The following is a 23,522-nucleotide window of genomic DNA, read 5'->3' on the forward strand; positions in this document are numbered from 1 at the left end:
AAATCTGAGCATTTCAGCAGTTTAACCATGTCTTTCTGTCTGCCCATAGCAACAGGTTTCTGAACTAGCAGCCTAGAATTACAATTACAAGAGCTGCCAGTAGATGGCAGCACAGCCTCATGTTTTCTCCATTATGGAAACCAATTAACCAACACAATATAAAGAGTTTCTTCCACATCAAAAATAACTTTTAAGTTATTTTAAATAAAAATGTAATGGTATAGTAGGTGATCCTACATTCTAGTTTGTCTTCTGGTCGTCCACCCTCCAGGAGAGAGAGGTAGCAAATCAAATTCTTCAGTTGGATTGTCCCGAGAGGTTCGGACAAGGTTGTCACCTTTGGCGGAGTGCAGTTTCCCTTTATCAGCTTTAGACCTTGTAAAGCACAATTTGAGTATGTTTAAAGCGCATTGATATCTGTGTATTTGCTATGTTTTGGCAAGAACCGAAGCTAGAAATCACTGGAATCTCCATTTTTGGTCTAACTGTTGTCCTGGAATATTGTTGCAGCTCTATTGCTTTTAAGACAAAGTTATACAATTAAAACTGAATAAAAGGAATAAACTAAATATAACTGCTTTGTGTGCATATGTGGCCAACATTATCGGTTCTTACACTACCGGGTCAGTGAGATTTGTATGCTCAACAAGGCTACATTTATTTGATCAAAAATACAGTAAAACAAAAACATTGTTAAATATTACTACAATGTCACATTTTTAAATTCCATTTTAATGTATTATATAATGTAATTTGTTCCTGTGATCAAAACTGAATTTTGAGCATCATTACTCCAGTACACTTCAGTGTCACGTGATCCTTCAGAAATCATTCTATTACGCTGATTTGCTGCTCAAACAATTATCCTCAATGTTGAAAACAGCTGTGCTGCTTAATAAAAAAGTTCAAAAGAACAGCACTTATTTGACATAGAAATCTTTTGTAATGGTACAAATGTCTTTACTGTCACTTCTGATCAATTTAGTGCATTTATACACTGCTTTAACTCATCAAAATAAGCAATTTTCTACTTTTTTCATTTGCTTTAACTTATCAGAATAAGTTAAGCATTTTTATTAAATAAGTTATACAAGATTATTTTAATTTTTTAAGTCAGTTTAAAGTAATTAAGTTGACATGACTTAAATATCCAAGTTGATTGTACTTAAAAAACTTAAGGCAGCAACTTTTTTTTTTTTTTTTTTTTTACAGTGTAGCTTATTGGTAAATTCTTGATTAGATATCACAGTATATTAAATTTGTAGTTTTTCTCAAATGCATAAGTTTGTACAGCCTGTGTGATTGGGAATACACAAATTACCCATGATCCTCTGCTTGTCCATCATGGAGGGGCTTGGCTTGGGGTCTTTGTTACAGAAACTGAGGAAGAGATGCTGACAGAACTCCACAGCAAGTTCATTCTCCAGGAAGGTCTCCATGAAGAGCTTGAAACCCTCAAAGTCAATTTCCTGCTGAAGGTGATTTCCCCTGTTACTCGGTTAATACTTCATACTAACATAACAACTGCATTATCAGGCTGTAAAACTATAAAAAGACAAATTACCTGATTGAAGATTTCCGGCTTCTACGCGGAACAAAATGACAAGCAAGAGGCATCTTCAGTAAATGGATGCCAAGCATTTATGGAAACACAATGGTTTCATTACCCAATACAAACATCATATAGTTTTAATGGTTGTAAAAATCTGCTGAAATTAGATCATCATCATAACATTCGGTCCAGTACAGCATTCTTAGCTCAGCATGAACACTGCAATATAATGTGCTTCACAAGAGCATAAAGAGTTGCAATACCTCTTCAGGATTATACTTGGCCAGAATCCCATCTCCATGAAACTCCTGGAGAACATCTCTTAGTTTCTTCGTTGTGTCTGCGACAAAGGAGTAAAATAAGAGGAAGATAACAGTTAAGACAGTGAAAGGAAATTTAGGGTCAGTGATGTGTTGATGTAGTGCTAAATTATGCCCCAAAAAACTTTTTTATGATAAACATGTCTGATGTTTGAAGGAAGAAGATCTTTTGGCATGTTTTAGATATGGCAAGGTTACACTACCATTCAAAAGTTTGTGCTGTATGTCACTCACTTTGCAAAAAACAAACATAAACGCTACATTTTAAACAAAAATATAACATTTTAAAAACTAAATTTAACTAAAATAAACCTAAAATTCCAGATATAGGGGCAATGCCCCTGCATGAGCTTTTGTCATGGTAGCCTATAGTTAAGCACACAAGCAAGAGTGCTGTTTTTTCCACATGTGATATTAATTTTATACAGATCAATAAACAAGAAGTTAATATTGTGAATTACAATTTGTCACTTGAGGGAGACTCGAACTTAGGTCGTTCTAATTTTGTCTGACCAAACCAGCTAGTGGTAGAAAGATTTTAATATGAAAAGGTTTTTTTCTCTCCATAATAATCGCACTAAATTAGCCGGTTAGCCGGACAGCTCTAATATTTACACATACACACGCGAAACGACTTTCTCCTGCCGCAGTCTGCTGTACTTTCTGCATGTCTTGATTGACAGATGTCTCGTCCAATCAGCGGCCAGTAGTGGACCTTGTGTTTTGTAACTTTTCAGACCCTTTTTATGCTCAAACAGCAACAATAAAGAAATTTGAAAATGTAACAAAGCATAACTTTGAGGAGATCAGATCATCTCTATCATTGAGTCTGATGATGGTAGAGCTCACAACTATCAAACCTAGCAGACATTCATTCAGCTGCAGAGAGATGTATCCCTCCTTCCTCTTCACTAATGACCCATATTGTCGTACTGCATGCTAGCCAATCGCAAAGAGAGAAGCCCAGGCCTGGCACAGGAAACAGCGGGCTCTGGGGGCATCAATTATTCAGATTACTCAATTAAATGCAGAAGATCTCTGTTCTCTGCATACGTAATGAAAGATCTTCTCCTTGACAGTGGATTTGTCATGTATGAATGCAGGTTTTGGGGTAATTAAATGGCACACATCTGTATCTTGATCTTTAAGTGGTCGTTTTTGAATTGGTGTGCAATAGATCCTTTATTATTGTTATGTCAAGCAGATTCTTGCTACTAAAACGGTCTAATAATAGTTTTATCTCTTTATCTTAATGGGAAATATAATGCATAATACATTTCCAATGGATGGAAAAAAACTTTGACAGCAAACACAGAGATTTACTAACCGTTTCCTCCAAAAAGAGATTATAGATGACACTTCGGTCAGACTGACTCCCACCACAGCATTAGCACTCAAAGGAATCAACATTCATCATAGATGGATTATGTATTTAGTTGAATTAATAACTGTCAGTCAGAATTTTCTCTCCCATCACAGTCTGGTACCGATTGGATTAGACTGAAGACTTAACCTTAAGCTCCAGACAGGAAATGACATTTCCTTAAGTGACACATGCACAAAATTGGTGTTAAATGGTTCGAATTGTATTCCTGTGAACTGGCAGCCTATCAGTGTCTCTGCAGGGATATTTAGATGCTTTAGAGGCTTTTTGGAGATACTGAAGAATAAACTGTGAATGATGAAATGAATTTTAACAGTACACTGCAAAAAATAAATAAAAAAATTGTCTTGTTTTCCAGTACAAATATCTAAACATTCTTAAACCAGGATAAATTTAATTGAGAAGAAAAATTACTTAAGTCTTACTTCCAGGAAAAAAATGATCAAAATTAAGTAAGTTTATGCTTAAAACAAGAAAAAATATCTGCCATTTTTTAAGGGAAACCTAAATTATTTTCCAGACCCTATTGGCAGATATTATTTCTTGTTTGAAGTATAAACTCACTTAATTTTAATACATTTTTCATTATACAAGACTTAATATCTTGAGTAAATTTCTACTCAAGAAAATGTATCTTGATTAAAGAATTGTATTTTTTTTAAACGTATGATTTGACTCGCCGATGTCAAAAATGTTCTTAAGTAAACATAACTGAATTGAACTATAAATGACACATTGATAAACAAATATTGGACAAATGTGGTCTAAACTAACCAACTGAAGAATAACAAAACAAAGGCCTTACATTGTGCATAGTCTTGAAGAAGAGAGAATTCGTTCGGGCTCAAAGTGACGAACTTTTCTTCATTAGACATGATGCCCAGTGTTTCTCAGCCTCGGTTTACATTCCAGAATAAGATCCACCAGCTCAGCCTCTGAGGAGAGAATGAGAAAACTGTCAGTCATTCATGTGAATTTTACAAAACTGATCATTGCAGTGTGTCATGTTACTCAAGCACATATCTTCAAGGTCAAATATTTTGTGTAATACAGTCTAGCATTATTCACATATATGTGTAAACCAGTTTTTGTGATTTTGTGCTTGGTACCGGTCACCACAGAACAACAAGAACTGGTTATGTGTCACACGTGCCAGCAACAAATAATCAAATAGCTATATAACATCATGCCAGTCAATACTGAAGTCAAAGTTAGACTGGCATTGACTGATGTCATTGACTCAATGACTGATGTGAAGCACTGCTTTGTACTGTACAAGCATGACTGAGTCCCAGCAGTTTTAATTACACTATGCAACTGTCTGTCATCCTCAACAAGGCTGCATTGATTTGATCAAAGACACACTAAAAACAGTAATATTTTTAAATGTTATTACAATTTAAAATAACTTTCCTCTTTATAGGGGACATATCATGAAAATCTGACTTTTTCCGTGTTTAAGTGCTATAATCGGGTCCCCGGTGCATCTACTAACCCAGAAAATGTGAAAAGTGACAACCCAGTAACTTTGTTACTGTGACAACTTTGTTTTGGTAAGCCTTCGCAAGCATGTCGCTCCCCTTCTGACGTAGGTAGGTGATCTTATTATAATATTAGCGTTTCCACCCACTATTCCTTCCGCCATATGGTTTTTCTAAAGCCACAGCAGTGTAACCTATGGAAGCTTGTTTCCGCCACTGAATAATAAATAAATAATAATAATTGCGACTTTTTATCTCACAATTGCGAGTTTACATCTCGCAATTCTGACTTTATTTCTCAGAATTGCGAGATATAAAGTCAGAATTGCGTGAAATAAAGTTGCAATTGGGTGTTATAAAGTCAGAATTGCGAGATATAAAGTCAGAATTGCGTGAAATAAAGTCGCAATTGCGTGTTATAAAGTCAGAATTGCGAGATATAAAGTCAGAACTGCGAGATATAAAGTCAGAATTGCGTGAAATAAAGTCGCAATTGCGTGTTATAAAGTCAGAATTGCATGATATAAAGTCAGAATTGCGAGATATAAAGTCAGAACTGCTGTTATAAAGTCAGAATTCTGACTTTTTTTCTCGCAATTGCGACTTTAACACATAATTGCGAGTTTATATCTCGCAATTCTGACAACTTTTCTCAGAATTGTGAGATATAAAGTCCAATTCAAAGGGGAAAAAAAGACGGACTGTTTTCAGAATAGTTTATATCTCACAATTCTGACTTTATAACACGCAATTGCGACTTTATATCATGCAATTCTGACTTTATTTCTCCCAATTGCGACTTTATTTCTCAGAATTGTGACTTTATTTCTCAGAATTCTGACTTCATATCTCGCAATTGTGAGAAAAAAAGTCAGAATTGTGAGATAAAAAGTCGCAATTATTATTATTTATTTATTATTCAGTGGCGGAAACAAGCTTCCATAGTAACCAGTTATAAAGCAATGGCAAAAGTTCAAGAAAAGCATGCAAACTGTTCTGTCGTTGGCGGCACAGAACACTATTTGACCAAAACATGTCATAGCTGTCTTATTAGCTGTCTTATAAAGACCTCAGGGAATTGTGTCAACTTGTGTAAAAGTGAAACATGACGGTATACATGCAAGTCGATGAATGTAACTCCACAACAACTACATAAATGTATAACCATTCAGAAACGTCCAGGTTCAGTCGAAAAGTTGCAACCTCTTCCTGAGTCTCTCCGTAAGGCTGCACTCTGCTACTTATTTCTGAAATTTGACTGAAATTCGCTTGTTTTGTTATTGTTTGCATCCGAACCTCGAGTAAAATCGGCCTCTTTCTGGAGGCGGGAAGCAGCAGCTAATTTGCATTTAAAGGGACACACACAAAAATGGCGCGTTTTTGCTCACATCCAAAAATAAACTTTGAGAAGTTATAATAAATTATCTGGGGGTATTTTGAGCTAAAATATCACAGACACATTCAGGGGACATCACAGATTTATATTACATCTTGTGAAAAGGGGCATAATATGTCACCTTTAATATGTAATATTATATCAAAGCTGTATTTTCAGCATCATTACACCAGTCTTCAGTGTCACATGATCCTTCAGAAATCATTCTAATATGCTGATTTGATGATCAAGAAACATTTCTTCTTATTTTTATTATCAATGTTGAAAACAGTGGTGCTGCTTAATATTTTTAATATTAATATTTTAATACTTAATATCTTTCAGGGTTATAGAAAGTTCAAAAGAACATTTATTTGAAACAGAAATCATCTGTAAAATTATAAATGTATTCACAGTAACTTTTGATCAATTTAATGTGTCCTTACTGAATCAAGGTATTCATTTCTTAATAAAAAAAAAATCATACTGACCCCAAACTTTTGAAAAGTAGTGTACATAAACCCAAAATTAAATAAACTTTTTAAGCTAAACATCCAATGTAGATATTTGTGAGTTATTCCAGAATAACCATATTGTGAATGTGAAAAAAAAATAAAAATAACCGGTTACAAGTGAGTGTTTTATTTATCATTTATTTGGACAAAATATTATAGAATTTTAATATGTGACCCTGGATCACAAAACGTTGCACGGGTATATTTGTGGCAATAGCCAACAAAACATTGTATGGGTCAAAATGATAGATTTTTCTTTTATGCCAAAAATCATTAGGATATTAAGTAAAGATCATGTTCCATGAAGATATTTTGTACATTTCCCACCTTAAATATATAAAACATTTATTTTTGTGAATGAATGCAGCATTATCGCCAATAGAAAGGGACAACTTTAAAGACGATTTTCTCAATATTTAGATTTTTCTGTACCCTCAGATTCCAGATTTTCAAATAGTTGTATCTTGGCCAAATATTGTCCTAACAAACCATACATCAATGGAAATATTATGTATTCAGCTTTCAGATGATGTATAAATCTCAATTTAAAAAAAAAAAAATTACCCATAAGACTGGTTTTGTGGTCCAGGGTCACAAATAAGCAATTTACCGTTTATCAGCCATAACATAAAAATAATTATTGTCTTATCAGTTTCATAAGGGGTATAGATCATATACTGTAAAAAGCTAGACAAATATCTGGGTATCCCTTATGAAAATGATGATGTTTTTACTGTAGTAACATCTAACTGATATTTTGTGGAAATATTGTAGACTTCAACTCAATAATCTATTAAGAGAGCAAGTACAGAAAGGATGCACCGACAAGACAATAATTATTTTCATGTTAATTCTGATAAATATTAAAATTTGTTATTATTTTGTCCAAATAAATGATAAACAAAATAGTATTGATCAATTTAAATGCTACATGTGAATTTATGTATCAAAGCATTGCACAGTAGGACAAATGGATATTAATTTTAAGATTTGCTAAAGATTACACTTATTTTTTTTATTATTATTTGTGGTATTATAATGTTAAACATTTTATTAATGTGAGTGTTAGATAAGGTAATCTAAAGGTAAAAATAGAGAAAATGAGAATGTACATTTAAATATCCAATGTTGACCCATGACAATAAAGTACAAAATTCTAATATCAGATAATAAGCAAGTACTGATAAATCACACATCAGTCTCCAAATGTGTTTAAGCTACTATTTTCATAACAAATACTATAGTTCTAGAAGCCACATGTGCCCTGACATAACCAGTACCTGTTATTATTATGGTTTTGCAACAAGAAAACACATGTAAGTATTTAGGCCTACTGTGCAAGAACATGTATACGTTCATAAGAGATGACTACTGTCACAAGAAAAAGAAGTTTGAATAAAATGAGATCATGCACTAATCCATTCCTGAAGCATTCCTCAAACTGAAGGAAAACTCTGCAACTCAATTCCACATCCTGTCATGCCTTTGAACTTCCTGTGACAAGAGCAGGAAGTGCCTGGAGCAAGTGTCTTTTCTGAAAGATAGTCTTTATTTATGAATAAAAGTGCCTGTCATGTCAAGAAACCAAAACAAACTCTTCTCAGCGTTACCTCGGGGTACGAAAAATGGATAATCTTGGCCTCGTCTTGACCTTAATGGTTGAAATACATTATATCCACAAGCTAGGCTCACAAAAGTGACAGATCACAATAGCATTATATGATCACAAGTACAAAACATTACATACAATAATGCATATTCAACCCTGCACCATTAATCATATCAACAACCCTGGAATAGAGCAATGAAAATACAGTCAAGAGCTCCATCATGATGTCACTGGAAACAGATGGAACACGATTCCCTCTTTCCCACAAACACAAGTGCTCAATGCGGAGTTCCACTCACCTGATGCTTCCCGGAGTCAACAGCAGTGATCCAGCAGGAATGTTATATCTGTTCCTGCATCATCTGCGAGAATCACTGTGTTTGTCTATGGGAAAATGAGCATGAGAGAGGAGCGCTGGAGAGAGGGAGAGCGATCTACTCATCTGCAACAATCAGTTCTCGTGCCTCTGTTCGCATCACACACTCCCCCTCCCCTCCTCTTTTTCCCCTTGATCTCTCCATCTTGCCATTTAGCAGGCAGTGGATCTAGGATGCGATATTGGAAGGATATGCTTCACATTAATATGCAGCCTTATGAGGGTGAGTGTGTGTACCACTGGTGATGCTGTTGAGACCCACCAGACTCTCATCCAAGGGACCCGCTGCTATGAAAACGTTGTATATTAACTTCAACTTCAATTAACATCAACAAACATGAAATGACACTAGTGTTGACCTATTGCAGTTTAAGTATTAACATACTTAGGGTCATGTTTTGGGTTTGCTGTGCTACTGTGTTGTCTAACAGAAATTGATAAACATTTTGTTTAATGATGACTCTGGAGAAGCAATCTAATTAACCAAATATATATTATTTTCTGATAAAAATCTTAAAGATTTAAAAAGATACAAATATTTATAAAAGTATTTTTTTGGACTAAAAAAATGGTAGAGCAAATTAGACATTTACGAATATGCAGAATATTTTTGGAAATGTTAAAAATATTTCTGATTATTTTTCAAATATTATATATATATATACATATTTTTTTTATTTTATTTTGTTGGGGGGGCGGTCACCTTAGAACAAAACACATTTACAAATATGCAGATAATTAGTTAAATTTGTATTTTTTTTACATATTTTTTCAAAGATATATTTCTATTAAAGATATATTTCAATTAAAAACAAATTATCCATACTTAGAAATAGTAAGAATATTTTAAAAAATATGTTTTTGAATATTTTTCAAAGATTATGTTTTTAAAAATCTATAGCACAAATTACAACTTATAAAATTATGTACAGCATATTAAATATAAAAATGATAAATAAATATTAAATATAAAATTATAATATTACAAATAATATTATTTTATTACTTGTATATTACAAATTATATACAGAATATTTTTTTAGAAATCCAAATTTTCGTCCTTACTCCAGTCTGATGATCATTCAGAAATTATTCTGATATGCTGATTTGATTTCTTATTATTATCAATGTCAATATATATATACACGGTGTATATATATATATATATATATATATATAGCACAACTGTTTTCAACTGATATTTTTATTTATATATATATCTTTACTGAATTCAGAAACCACACATTCAGAAACTCCAATTTGTCCAATTGTATGCCTAAACTATAAACATACAGATTAAAAGCATTGATATCTACAATGTCAGAAAAGTACCTTTAGGCGAAACAGCTTGTCACTGGGGCAGTATCCTCAACGCTACACCTTTGTAGCTTATCTACCAGTAAAGGCTGCATGTTAGGTACTAATACACACCTTTTGTGTATGCTAAACCTCCTGGATGTTTTGCCTGGGACAGCTGGCCCATGGATTTTGCTAGAGGAAAGAGCATTCATGATCTTTGCCGTGACTAACAGCTATTCCAAGCTTTCTGAATCCCCTCTATTTACCTGAATATCTCCAACCACATTTGTCATATAACTAAAATCCTACAATCATTATATTCTGTAATCATTACTGTGAATATATTTCGAGAAATGCCTCAGTGTTTATTGTCGATACAATGAAAGTCAATGGTATCCAAAACTGCTCAAACATTCTTCAAAATATCTTCTTTTGTGCACCACAGAAAAAGAAAGTCAGACAGGTTTGGAACAATAGAAGAGTGAGTACATTTTCATTTTTCAGTGAACTATCCCTTTAAGTTAACCAATAATATGTGTGAATGTGCAGAGCACATAACTTTTCGATAAATAGCTGTTTGGAAGCAATTAACAAAGGCAAATTACTGCCAACTGTCTAGTTGGAAAACGCAACGTAAACGGCACATATTTTATAAACAATCTTGTACAATCTCTCATTTAGACTTGTTACAAGGCTAAATGAGGCCACAAATCCTATAATACTGTATATTTTACTGTGGTCAACATCCCGTGGAAGAGCTTCATTCCAGGCTAGGAGACAGAAAGGACGGGCCCGTTTCTTTCTAGTTCTGCCAGTTGATGCAAGCAATGTAATGCTATAATCTGAACATGAGTCATTTGGGTCTTTTCTGGCAGCCGAACACCACATTTGTGAGGCTAACAGGACCCATCTGCCATTTCGAGGAGGACAGGCCTGTTATTTTCACCACATTATACATTTTACCTAATCATGTCCCTGAAAATTGTTTCCAGTTGATTGTATTGTACTTGTAACGCGGATCTTGCAGTCCGCACTTAATAGTGTAATAACCTGACAAAATATCAGCACAAAAGAGGTTCGGGTCATTGCTAATGTGTGTTATCCTCACATCAGTGAGCTCTCAGCTCAAACTCAATGTGCAGGCATGCAACTAACAGTCAATAATGGCAGGAAAGAGATTTGTGTCAAGCCAAGCTGTCACGTGAATATACCTGTACAGCAGTGCTATAAACAATATCATAACAGAACACGCAAGTGTAGTTTAGACTCCAAACCCTTTGAACAGAATAACCGATCCCATTTGAATAATATTTTTCAATGTTTGTCAATGGGGACCATCTTCCCTAAGGAACTGTTATTCACAGCTCCTATTCAACACACACACACTGAATATAATTTGCTCACAAATTATAGCAAAGCAGATATACAAGCATTCAAGGGCTTATATATATATATATATATATATATATATATATATATATATATATATATATATATATATATATATATATATTATATGCAAAAGCAATATAAATCAGTTAGTGATGTTTCGGGAGGTTTCACCATGTTGTCACTTAAAAATACTAAATGTGTTAATATTCTACACTGCTAACATCAACTACTGCTGCTTTAATTAAGCAGTAACATTTAAGTAACATTAAATTCAGACACTTCTCCGGGAATCTGTTAGCGAGACATCAAACAAATTTGTCATTAATTATTTAAACTGCTTAAGCACACCACCTCACTTCAATCCAGGTGTGAAATCCAGATGTTATGAAACTTGATATGCAGAAATAGCAACAGTCACATTCTGTCAGAAAGCTGCTATTTTAAATCAATGCATATGTGTAAATCAAATGTAAAACAAGCTCAAATGTTTAGCGAAGAAAATATTTAATCAAATATTTTCTATTTTTATTTTATTTATAGTTAATATTGTTAGCTAGTGTTGGGAGGCAGCTTGTTTATTTGTTGCATTATTCGTCTGGCTGACTGTAGGCTGATGTGATAAATTATATAGAATATAATATATGTGATTTATTATACCCAATTATACTCAAGAAGTGGTTAAACACACAATAAGGTATTATTGCAGCTTTATTATTCTTGTCCTACGGGAATTGTTCTCCACCGGAACTGTACCAGTCAAAAAGCAATTAAATGATCAATAAACATAAGTAGGCTATACTGAATGAAATGGGGACACAATTTTAGTGGCCCTGCTAGTACCACCTGGTGGTAATTTGTAGAATTACATGAGATCACTCCACAGCTAACAACCAGCCTCCATTGGTTTATTCAGACTGTGTACTATGAAGAAAAATCAAAAGATATTTTCCTAAAATAAAACATATATATGTTTTATATATGTTCAGGTAGATTCTGTATGATAAAACTGATCTAAAGTGTATCATTTTACACACAGTTCTTCAAAAAAACTCTAAGATCCTTGAATACATTTCAAATGTGGTAGGCATGTAGATAAAGCTACAGTACCTTCTGAGTTTAATTTACTGCAAGCATTATATGTGCTTACGGTTTAAAAGTTCATTTTAAGCTGGTTAGAACTATATTGTCTTTACAATACATGTCTTTAGTGTGTTAATATCTTCATTCAAACCAAAATCAGTCTCAAGTTTGTAAGAACACGGACTCATAAAACTGTCAATGTGAGGTTATTTGTTGCCAGTTGGTGTCTTATCTAGTTTTGTTTCTTCATCCTGTTAGTTAGCTGGTTCACACACTGCAGACTCCAGTAGACTGCAGAGATTAAGACAAAGGCCTGCAGAAAACAAACAGATATTTCAAAAAGGTTCATATTAATAGGCAAACTCTAGTTTATGAAAGTTGAAGTTTTCTGTAAACGGTTACATATTTCAAATTTAATTTGAAAGTATTTAATATAATTATGTGTTCGAAGAGTTATACATTATTGCACTGAATGTGATTATAAAACATTGTAATACATTATAATACAATGTAATGCATTATGATTCACTATGGACTCAATGTATTTGTATCATTACATAGGTCAGAATTTTATTTGCAATTGAATGTGAGAGCCCTAATGTCACATACCAGGAGAATATACTACATAAAAAAAAAAGAATTAAAGCCAAAAGGTCAAGCATGTGGCCAAAGAATCTCCCATGATGCATTTGGAGTTGAGGTTCACAGAAGCCACTGTGGAAACAGGCCAAAAGTGACATTCTTCCAAAAAGCTGTAACCTTAACTGCCCCTCCTTCCTTGCGTTCAAGATCATAAACTGCATCCGAGCTCTAAACAGAGTCCAAAATCATATTCTGTCTATCATAACTACCTCTCCGATGGGAAATAAATAGCGATAGTTTCCTCAGGAGCAGCACAGCTGTTTCCCTCTGAGAGAGAGAGAGAGAGAGAGAGAGAGAGAGAGAGAGAGAGAGAGAGAGAGAGAGAGAGAGAGAGAGAGAGAGAGAGAGAGAGAGAGAGAGAGAGAGAGAGACAAAGGGAAAGGCATGTCTTTGTGCTTCCTGACCTCCTGCTACCTGATTCCACACATCTAATGGCAATGCCATTTTTACAATCCATGTAGTTTACCCTTATTCATATAAAAATAAAAGTTATTATTATTATTATTAAACGAAGTGCATTTTGCTCATCTTCTGCTTCTCAGATTTTCTTGTGACCTTTACAGGCACACTATGCAGTTTCCGTTTTCTGAAACAGTGACCCCAAGAGTCGCTGTGGAGTACTTGTATTTAACGTTACTGTCGTAAATACCACTCTTGCAGAGCCGTCTCTGCACTCTTCCGACCGCGCTTTCTTCGTCGACTCTGCCATGATTCACGTCTGAAATGCGTGCTAGTGTCTTCCATAGAGGTTGCTTCACATGTTGTTGATGTAAGTGACGTCGTGCCGTAAAGCAAGTCGTGATTCTCGCGAGATTTGTCGGGGCGCCACCTCTCAAACCTGCATTGCTGGTTTGGACAAAGGCTCTACTAAGTATAAATGCAAGAATTATTCACTTTTGAGACATTACTTTATTCTACACCGTCGGTCTGTACTGCCACCTGAGTCTAACCTGAGTTTAATTTTGCTGAGAAATTATCTTAAGAGCTCTTGAACACACACACAAAAAATCAAGGATTTCTATACTGTACATTGTAAATATTACAGAAACAAATGTATCATAATTATGGCATAAATATAAAATTCCCTCAAAATCTACTACATAGATTTTACTCAGAAAAAACAATGACATTTGAGGTGTCGGACCACTTTTGACCATGAGGAGTATGAATGTAACCTTAAATGAGGAGCAACTGAGGGTTAAATGACAAACTGCCAGATGTTTCAATCAATTTAAAAGGCTTTTTCCCTCCAATTTTCTTTCGCAGGTTTATTTTAAGTGGAAAAACACAAGGATGTGTATGTTTTGATATAGTATTTCTCCTACTGCCTCTCAGTTGACCTCTTGTGTCTATCTTTCTGTCTCCCTCAGCTTGTTTCTCTCTTTCACACACATAAAAGCACTAGAAATAAGTACAAAGATACATTCTAAACAACAGCACACATTCACACTCGAGTTTAATAAGCAAAGAGTCGAGTTTTCAGGGCAGCAGCTGCACTTTTGGGCTAAATCTCTGCTGTCACCTTTGTGATGTATGACTAGTGAGGGGGCGTTTTCAACCTGTACACTCCACATGTCAGTAATGAACACTGCTTCCAAGTTAGGAACTAAGAGAAACCTAAAATTAAATTACTGGAATAGCTACTATATAGGAAGCATTGGCTTTCCACACACACAAAGCCATAAAAAAAAAAAAAAGAAGTCAGAGTTCTCGTCCGGGGTGGCAGTGCTGACCTATTATTGAAACCCCCTACTGCTTTTGGCAGTCAAACAAGCGCTGATTCTCTGAAATGAAGCCGAGAGACCGAAGCCTGGTTCAGTCCGGCTCCAACCGCTTTGATGCCGGGGTGAAGGGCGTCGTGGCAGCCTCGTGTGACTCTCACTGGACTTTCTGAAAATCAGATCAATGGGATTCTGAGACAAGGTCCAAGATGGATGGGTCTCCTGAGGCTTGTAAGGAACGTTATGTTCACCATGGCAGCTTGCTTAGCAACCTGAAGCCACAGAAAGATCTAGAATACTCTATATTAGCATTAGCCTTCTTCAATCAAGAGAGGCGATCTTCATACTGCAACCGATTATGTCATTGTTAATACAGACGTCAAGACTAAATCGAATAAATTAGTTAATATATCATATTTCTATATCAGGAATGCCTTTAATCAAAATACCAAAATAATAGAACCGTGATATTTTCCAGTGGGTTGGATATTAAAAAAATGAATTTACTAGGGTCAAAATGTTGGGGTCAGTATGACTTATTTTGTTTATAGTTTTTTGTAAAGAAATGAATACTTTTAATAGATCAAAAGTGACAGTACAGACTGTTCATTTGTACTTCTATTCAAAGAATCCAGAAAAAAATATTTAATAAAAAAAAACTATTAGGCAGCATAACTATTTTCAACATTGATAATAATAATAAAAAAAAGAGCAGTAAACCAGCATATTAGAATGATTTCTGAAGGATCATGTGACACTGAAGACTGGAGTAATGATAATTCAGCTTCACGTCACAGAAATAAATTACATTTTAAAATATATTCAAACGGAAAACAATTGTTTTAGATTGTAATAATATTTCACAATAATACAGTTTTTACTGTATTTTTGCTAATATAAATGCAGGCTTAGTGAGCATGAATGGTACTGTACAAAGTAAATATAGATGTTATATTAACATATACTAAACATTACAATAGAAATTTGCAAACAAACAAACAAAAAATTGGTTAATTTTAATGTAGGTTCAAGTCTGAAATATAATTTTCCCACTCTCTCTCCCAACAATTTCCTGTCACTTTTCCTCTATGTCTATCACATAAAAAGATATAACATTTTTTATTATTATTATTATTTTCTTTCCCTGTACGCACTGCTGTAATCCTATCTTTTCCAAGATATCGCAAACAATCCACAAACCACCAATTCACTGGTGACAACTTAGAACTAACAGCGGAAACAACTGTTCCCAATCACCTGAAATACTTGCTAACGCTGCTCTTATCAGTGTAATGCCGGCTCAAGCTCCAGAGCTCCTCTCCTGCAGTGTGCTGGGGGCGTCAGGTGCTGTGGAAAGATAAGCTGACTGCAGCTTTTGTGTGAAGCTGATCTTGATAATATTATCTTAACCTTTCCCTTCAAAAAAGTGGGGTGGGTCTTTGCGGTGGTGTAATTTTTGTTTCACCCTTGAGAGGAGGACAAATATTAGCTTTGATGGGTGGAAAAACACGGAATGGAAAAAAAAAAAACAGACAAGAATGGAAGAATATCATCCCCTACCAGAAATACACTAAAGCTGGAATGAGTGTGGAACTGACAGGGCAATTTTTAGGAACTGATAACGTTTCTGAAGGATTATGATGGCATTGCTGCAAATAGACTAATGTAAAGGAAAGGACACTCTTACCCTGGTATGCGATCTATTACCGATACAGTTCACATGGACACAAAAATCCAACATGACGCTACTTTTGTGTAAAACTGATCTGGGGGGATTTCAGCACCTGAGCTTACAGATGCACGCTCTCACAGTAAAATGAGCAATTCAGCTCTTGTGTAAATCTAATCAGTCTTCCACGGCGAGCCGCAGACATGCTTAATTGATTCCAGAAACACTGCCTTTGCATAAAGCTTGGATGGTGAGAAGAGAAGAGATGGAGGGAGGGCTGTGAAGAGAGAGGTGGCGCACTAATGAAAGGTCAGCTGAGATGCACGGCCCACGCTGCAAGTGCCAGAAACACACACACAGCAATTTTATGGTCAATTGGGCCATGCATCTGGAGTCATACATCACCGAGGCGTGCAGTAAGACACAGAGCCAGATCCGAAAAACACGCACTCGAACACACATGCATTTAGGATGAAGTTAACACATATACACTAGTCTGATACCACTAGTCAGAAACCATCTATTTCTATTACTTCAGCATAACAATTTGAGTAAAACGCTTGAGAAATCAGAATGCTGCAGCAGTATTTGATTTGCCCCTCTTTTGCGGCACTCAAAAAAAACTTGATCATGTTATCCAGCATGTTTTGAGAATAATCCAAAGAGCATCTTGTGGAAAATGGAAATCTGTAATAGAGATTGTGATAATGCCATGCGTCAGTCAAACTTACCTCAGTTGGAAAAGCCAAAAGAGGCACCAGAGGTTTAATGTAACCAAACCGATGAAGCACCATTATCAAAACGCATCTCATCATCTCCAATTCAACTGCATTAGCCCTGAAAGAAAGGTACAATGTTATTTTTCTCTACTTTTTACTGTACTGTTTAGTAATATAGCGTCCATAATTTACTTTGCATATACAGTACATTCATTTTCAAAAGCCGGCACAATAGGTAAAATCATGCTCCATCATGTCCAGTCAACAACATTTTTTATGAAATAAGATAAAAAAAATAAAATATATATATATAATAAAAAAAAAAGATGATAAATAATAAAAAAAATTAATAAATAAAAGATAATAAATAAAATAAAATATAATAAATAAAAAAATAAAAAATAGATAAAAAAAAAAAAAAATAGGAGCCGTACCTCTGATCTATCAGGAATCCCAGACAGGTTAGAGAAAGTAATACGTAGGCAGTCATGAGAAGTACAGTAATCTCAGAAAGCATCTGTAGGTAAAAGGGAACAATAATTTGGGTCAGGATTTGGAAAAATATCCTTATGTCTCAACTCAATTCAGTCAAAATATAGAAAGATTTCTTCATGCAACACAGGTAACACATTAAGGTGTCAGGACAGTTGAGTAATACCACTGGGACGCTCCAAGAACTCAAGGCCAACCATAAGGGAAGTATCATCTAAATCTGAATTGGCACACCTCTATGAATGGATTTACTCTGAAATCATAATCTGGTGATAATTTGCTGTTAATACAAGTAACAATGATAATGAGGGTTATCTTGACCTTGCTAACCCACCTTACTCAGCAGCGGATAAGTCAGGTGGGTGACCTCATAACATATTTGATATGACACCAGCAAACAATTACTGACTTTTTCCTGTGTGACTCACTCCAGATCCCAAACCTCAGCCCTGAAGCACTGGCTCATTTTTCAACAATTAACAAAAAGAAAAAAAAAGGAAAAAATCTATTTTGATTAGTTAATTTTTAAAGCCTTTACATATCCAGTTTCAAAAATAACAGAGCAAGAGGGCAGAGGGGGGAAGGGGGAGGGGGCATCTTCCGAAATTTGCATTTCAGCAGAGGTCAGTGCACAGACCTTCCATAATGAACAGTTAGTCAAACATCCAGCAGGATTGATAGCCCTGCATGGATGATGCAATTGAAAGATCACATGGTCAACACTAAAAATGAATGTTTTCCTTCTTTTTAAAGAGGAACTAAACAGAGCTGTAGCATCACTTGTCAATCGAAGTGAATGCAAACGGACAAAGAGATATAAATACACACTTTTACAATATTTATTGCCAAGTCTGAAGGTCTCAGTTTGCAATAGGTTCCCAGGGGGCTGGGAAATTTGTCAGAGGACTTGTATTGGTTGCTGAACCGATGACCGGCTGTTTTATTTGCTGGTGGAGCCAGAGAGGGATCCAGGAGACACTTCACCGAGAGCCACAACTAAAGGAGCACCGCAGAGGTAGGAATCACAGGAAAACAGGCCGTTTCATTTCAGTGGGGAGGCAGGGTGGGGCCACATATTCTGGCTAACCAAAACTATGCCTGGAGAACATGGACTTCCAAGGATAACGGACAAGGGCAACTGAACATCTCTGTTTTTAAACGGGGGGGGTTGAAAAATAATAGACAAAGATTACTTCAAAGTATTCTGTCTGTACTAAGGCCTAGTAAAAGGCCTTATTATTAAAGGATTTTTAGGATAATGAGAGAGAGACTGAGGTTGATAATAGACCTTGTGAGGTAGCATTAACCACACAGCAAATTAAAAGCCTTTAAAAGATCTTGTAGATGACAATGAAAGATGGCATACAGATGATAGCTTTGATATTTCAGTCGGGCACATTTCTGGGAAAATCTGATGTCAATGGTGAAAGGGAAGAAAAACTAAAAAACAGATACCTACCGTTTGCTCCATTAACAAGTTGTTATATACATCCAATAGAAGTATGAACTGTATGAACACATAGGCTTGCATCGAAGGGGACCATGCTGGATCGTAAGGCTTTTCCTCTCCTGTAATCTGATTAGAGAAAGACCAATAAAACCAAATTTCAAATATAATGTTTATAAACAACAATTTTCCACTTTTTTGGCTACCACTTAACAGAATGATAGCATTATCTGTGAGATTATTTTTTTAACTATTATTTTTATTTGGATGCTTTTTAGACTGAGAGTTTTACATGGTTTCTTTCTAGCTGTTCCAAGTAAATTAGAGCCAACAATTGGTTAAAATGGTCTAGATTGTAGATCAGAGCTGGTAGGACCAAGGTCAACTTGGTTAGCGCTAGACTACCTTGGACCAGGAACAAACCAACTACCATGCTCGAAAAACCAGACTGACTACCTAACTCAAATTACATCACTGTTTGGATCCCAACCTAAAATAACTCTGCAAAATACATCAGTTGTATAGGCATGAATCACTGAGAATTTGATCACTGTTGATTTCCTAAGAACTCCTGAGGCTGTCTCAGCTGCAGACACGTGTGGGTTTCCCTCACACCAGAACCCTGGTGTTCTGCTTTCCCTCAGAAATCAACACATCCGAGCCGGTCTCCCTCGCTCCTTCTCTCCTCCACTCCACAGGAGAAACAACAGGCACACCCCGGTTTGCATCACCGAAGGCCTTTCAAGATATTTCTGTCAAATTCCTTCTCTCTCCACATGTTTAGGATCACCAGGGCCTACTTTGAGGTGGCTTTAATTGTAACATGGTGAGAACGACAGAGAGAGAGAGAGAGAGAGAGGGAGGCTTTCTAAGAGTGTGAAACTGCGTCTGTGAGTATGTGGCGCAGTCAGACACGTTTCAAAGCAAACCACCGCTCTCCTGATGAGAAGACTTTAAAACCTTGTCGCAGGCCTGCTGTTTGATCAGGCCCAAAAAAGCCCGCTTTTTAAAGACGAGTGAAAACGAGCCTATTGTGCTTCGGCTCACAAAGGCGGTTAAGATTCATTTGGCAACGGCGCACACTTGTAAAGCCTGTTTGAAACGTGAGTTTGTTTTTATGTGAGAACTCAGGGAGTCATTTGGGTGACCTCTTTTCTTTTTACAGAAACAGCAGGTAGTAAATGACAAGTAAGGCAAGGAACAAAAGAGTTTCCAATTTAAAGATAAAGGTGAAATTTTAGCAGAAAAGGAACAGCGAAAAATTATTTCCAAACCGTTTTCCTGAGTACTAACTCCATTGGTCGGACAAACAGATAGTCCTGTCCCTAACTCATACTATTGGTTGAGCACATTATATTTTTTTAAATAACTATTTTCTATTTTAAGTAGGGGTGTAATGATACCCTCATGTCATGATTCGATACATATCACGATACTGAACTTACGATACAATATTATTGTGATACTCCAAGACATATGGTAAAAGGTTGATTAAAATGCTAAATTTGATATTACATTGTGTGTGTAAATGAACAGGCTTGGATTTGGTGCTGGAAACCCAAAGCATAGGACAATAGAGACACCAGAATAACAATATTCATGATTCTGAAGCTGAAAATACAGAATTAATTTAGACGTATTTGCTTACACTCTTTCACTGACTAGATATATTTAAAATAATGTAGGCCACTTTTTACTGGTAACATTAAACATTTGGCATTATAAGGACACACAAATACTCCCCCATTGCATTATTATACATTATATTCAACATTATATATAGTAGTGTAATGTAGTACTGACACTAAAAATCTGTAAACTTGATTTTTTTCACGCACAGTAATTTTCATTTTGGGTGAACTAAACATATTGTCACTATCCACAATACATATTGTTATATTTTTGTATTGCGATATATTGTGACACGATATATTGTTACACCCCTAATTTTAAGATATTTTAAAATGTCATTTATTCCTGCGATTTAGAATTTTTGAATTTTCAGCATCATTACTCCAGTCTTCAGTGTCACATGATATTTCAGAAATCATTCTAATATGCTGATTTGCTGCTCAAGAAACATTGATTATCATCAACGTTGAAAACATTTGTGCTGCTTAATATTTTTTGTGGAAAGTTTGAAACGATTTAAGTCTTTTCATGCATGATTGCTGAATAGAAGTATTAATGAAATATATATATATATATATATATATATATATATATATATATATATATATATATATATATATATATATATAAAAAACTGACCACAAACCTTTGAATGGTAGTGTAGAGAAATGTAGGAATTTGATTAGAATTTAAAGTACATTCTCAAATTATTTCGGTCTACCATTTTATCAGAATATAGTAAGATATAGTGAAGTAAAAAAAAAAAAAAGTTTCCCACCTGGGGTATATCAGCAATGTCTCCCAGTCTTGGCTTTCCAGGAGTCCAGCCTGGCCCTTTAAAAATGACGGACAGCTTATTTGAAATTCCTTCAGCCTCCCAGAACCTCTGCCACAGGTACGGGTAATAAAGGAACTTGAGAGGGGAAAGAAAAGAAGAATGAGTGTTTAAACCATACATGGCATATGCAGCCGTTATACTAAGCAACCTCTTTAACGCTGCATTACCCAAAAACGTTTCACTCAACTATGACGTGAAATATTATCCTTTTGATTTGTATTTTAGACTTTTCATCACAATCAGTTTTTTAATTTTTTTGCACAGTTTATATTTCACCAAAAGATAAACATTTTTCTTATTCATTTTATTCATCATCATCTAGTCCTCGCGTCTAAATGCTTTTTGTCACATACATCAGACCGCTCTTACTCCGGACCGCCACAGGAGAGCAGAGAAAAAATAATCAAACACAACCTCCATTTGGTTTTGAAGAACTCTTTCACCTCTCCTGAGCCATATGTTTAAAGTGAAGTAATAATGTTATGGTTACAGCATGGCTTTTCCACTAGCCCGGTAATGTGAGCAGAAGCCGGCTCCCATTGACTCTGCTCAGATATTTACATCTCTAAAATTAGATTGGTCTGATACACTAGAGCCCATTATGTGAAACCCAATTCATCTCCAGTGTTGATATTTTCACCAGTCAAAGGTCTTGATAGAATGAGGGGGTATATTAATCTAAACATTTTGTTTATAAATGATGTAAACTTTGCTTACATAATATGATCGCTGAGCCCATGTATGTTACAATGATACCACAGTAAAGAAACTAACCCCAAAACAGACATAATGCAAAGATGAACTCAAAAACAGGATCTTAGATATTGCAAAAGAGATCAGTATTACAAAAAAAATAATCATTTAAAGACATTACTGTAATATTAGTATAGTACTGTAATATTTCAATACATTTGTGAAATAAAAAGTGAAAAAAATATGAATAATTGCATTAAAATAAATAAATCTTCATTCATATTTTCACAGCTGTGGTGTACCAACCTCAACAGACCAGACTTCAAATGTGTTAATTGGGTGTGTGAGACCATAGACAACTTTATCACTTTCAGGAGTAAAAGTACCTATATGGAAAAGAGCAGATAACATCACATTTTCTGCATGTGCATTCCTAAATCACAATAGTAGAGTACAATTCACAAAAAATGACAGATCATCATTTGTGTTAGTTTTAATTTACCCTACTAATTTGTGTCATTTTTATTCCCAAAGACAGTAGAAAGATTACATGAATGTAATGCATGGATGTACAGTATGTGCCACTAGGGCACAGATCAGGCTTGTTTTCATTAATCAGACAACAACCTATTGGTCGACATTTTGAAAGCATATACAGACAGAGCTTACCAAACATCCTGTCCCATATGATAAGAATTCCTGCATAATTCTTATCTATGCAATATGGATTTCGCCCTGTGAATGCATGGTCAAATGTTAATGATTCGCTACATATATAATGACTAGTCATTACAGCATCACCATTTTTTCTCATACAAAGTATATGAAGTATTAACACAGTGTTACTTACAGTGCTATGCATAAGTTTAGACACCCATGCTAAAGTTGACTAAAAAGAAGAATAAAAAATCATCTTTTGGAAATTGAACTTAATGCCTTAATTTAAAAAATTAGGAAAAATCAAACCTTTAAGGACACCAATTTTCTTTGTGAATGAATAATGTATTGTAAATAAATAAATGTTCTTCCTTGAAATACAGGGTGCATAAGTTTGGACACCCCTATGTTAAATTCCCATAGAGGCAGGCAGATTTTTATTTTTAAAGGCCAGTTACTTCATGGAGCCAGGATACTATGCATCCTGATAAAGTTCCCTTGGCCTTTGGAATTAAAATAGCCCCACATCATCACATAGCCTTCACCATACCTAGAGATTGGCATGGAGTACTTTCCATAAGATCATCTCTCAATGCAAATCAAACCAGCTATTAGGCTAACTGAAATAA

At 35.1% G+C, this 23,522-nt stretch overlaps 2 protein-coding genes across 2 annotated transcripts in view; both read right to left on the reverse strand.

Moving 5' to 3' along the window:
• Positions 1-4,131, reverse strand: part of dgkb (diacylglycerol kinase, beta) — a gene marked incomplete at its 5' end in the record, with an annotated part of 50,361 nt that extends 46,230 nt beyond the window's left edge. The window contains 5 exons of the mRNA XM_081370661.1: positions 238-375; positions 1,322-1,469; positions 1,565-1,585; positions 1,816-1,892; positions 4,062-4,131. Coding sequence (XP_081226787.1) covers positions 238-375; positions 1,322-1,469; positions 1,565-1,585; positions 1,816-1,892; positions 4,062-4,131 — 454 coding nt within the window. The remainder of the gene's footprint in view (positions 1-237; positions 376-1,321; positions 1,470-1,564; positions 1,586-1,815; positions 1,893-4,061) is intronic.
• A 7,863-nt stretch (positions 4,132-11,994) lies between these two features.
• Positions 11,995-23,522, reverse strand: part of agmo (alkylglycerol monooxygenase) — a 28,594-nt gene continuing 17,066 nt past the window's right edge. Inside the window, exons 7-13 of the mRNA XM_081370408.1 lie at positions 22,906-22,971; positions 22,543-22,622; positions 21,484-21,618; positions 19,086-19,202; positions 17,569-17,651; positions 17,147-17,252; positions 11,995-12,696 (exon numbers count right to left, since the gene is read on the reverse strand). Coding sequence (XP_081226534.1) covers positions 12,616-12,696; positions 17,147-17,252; positions 17,569-17,651; positions 19,086-19,202; positions 21,484-21,618; positions 22,543-22,622; positions 22,906-22,971 — 668 coding nt within the window. The 3' untranslated portion in view covers positions 11,995-12,615. The remainder of the gene's footprint in view (positions 12,697-17,146; positions 17,253-17,568; positions 17,652-19,085; positions 19,203-21,483; positions 21,619-22,542; positions 22,623-22,905; positions 22,972-23,522) is intronic.

This window comes from Scardinius erythrophthalmus (genome assembly GCF_964197995.2).
Source record: "Scardinius erythrophthalmus genome assembly, chromosome: 7".
In the NCBI taxonomy this organism is placed as follows: Eukaryota; Metazoa; Chordata; class Actinopteri; order Cypriniformes; family Leuciscidae; genus Scardinius; species Scardinius erythrophthalmus.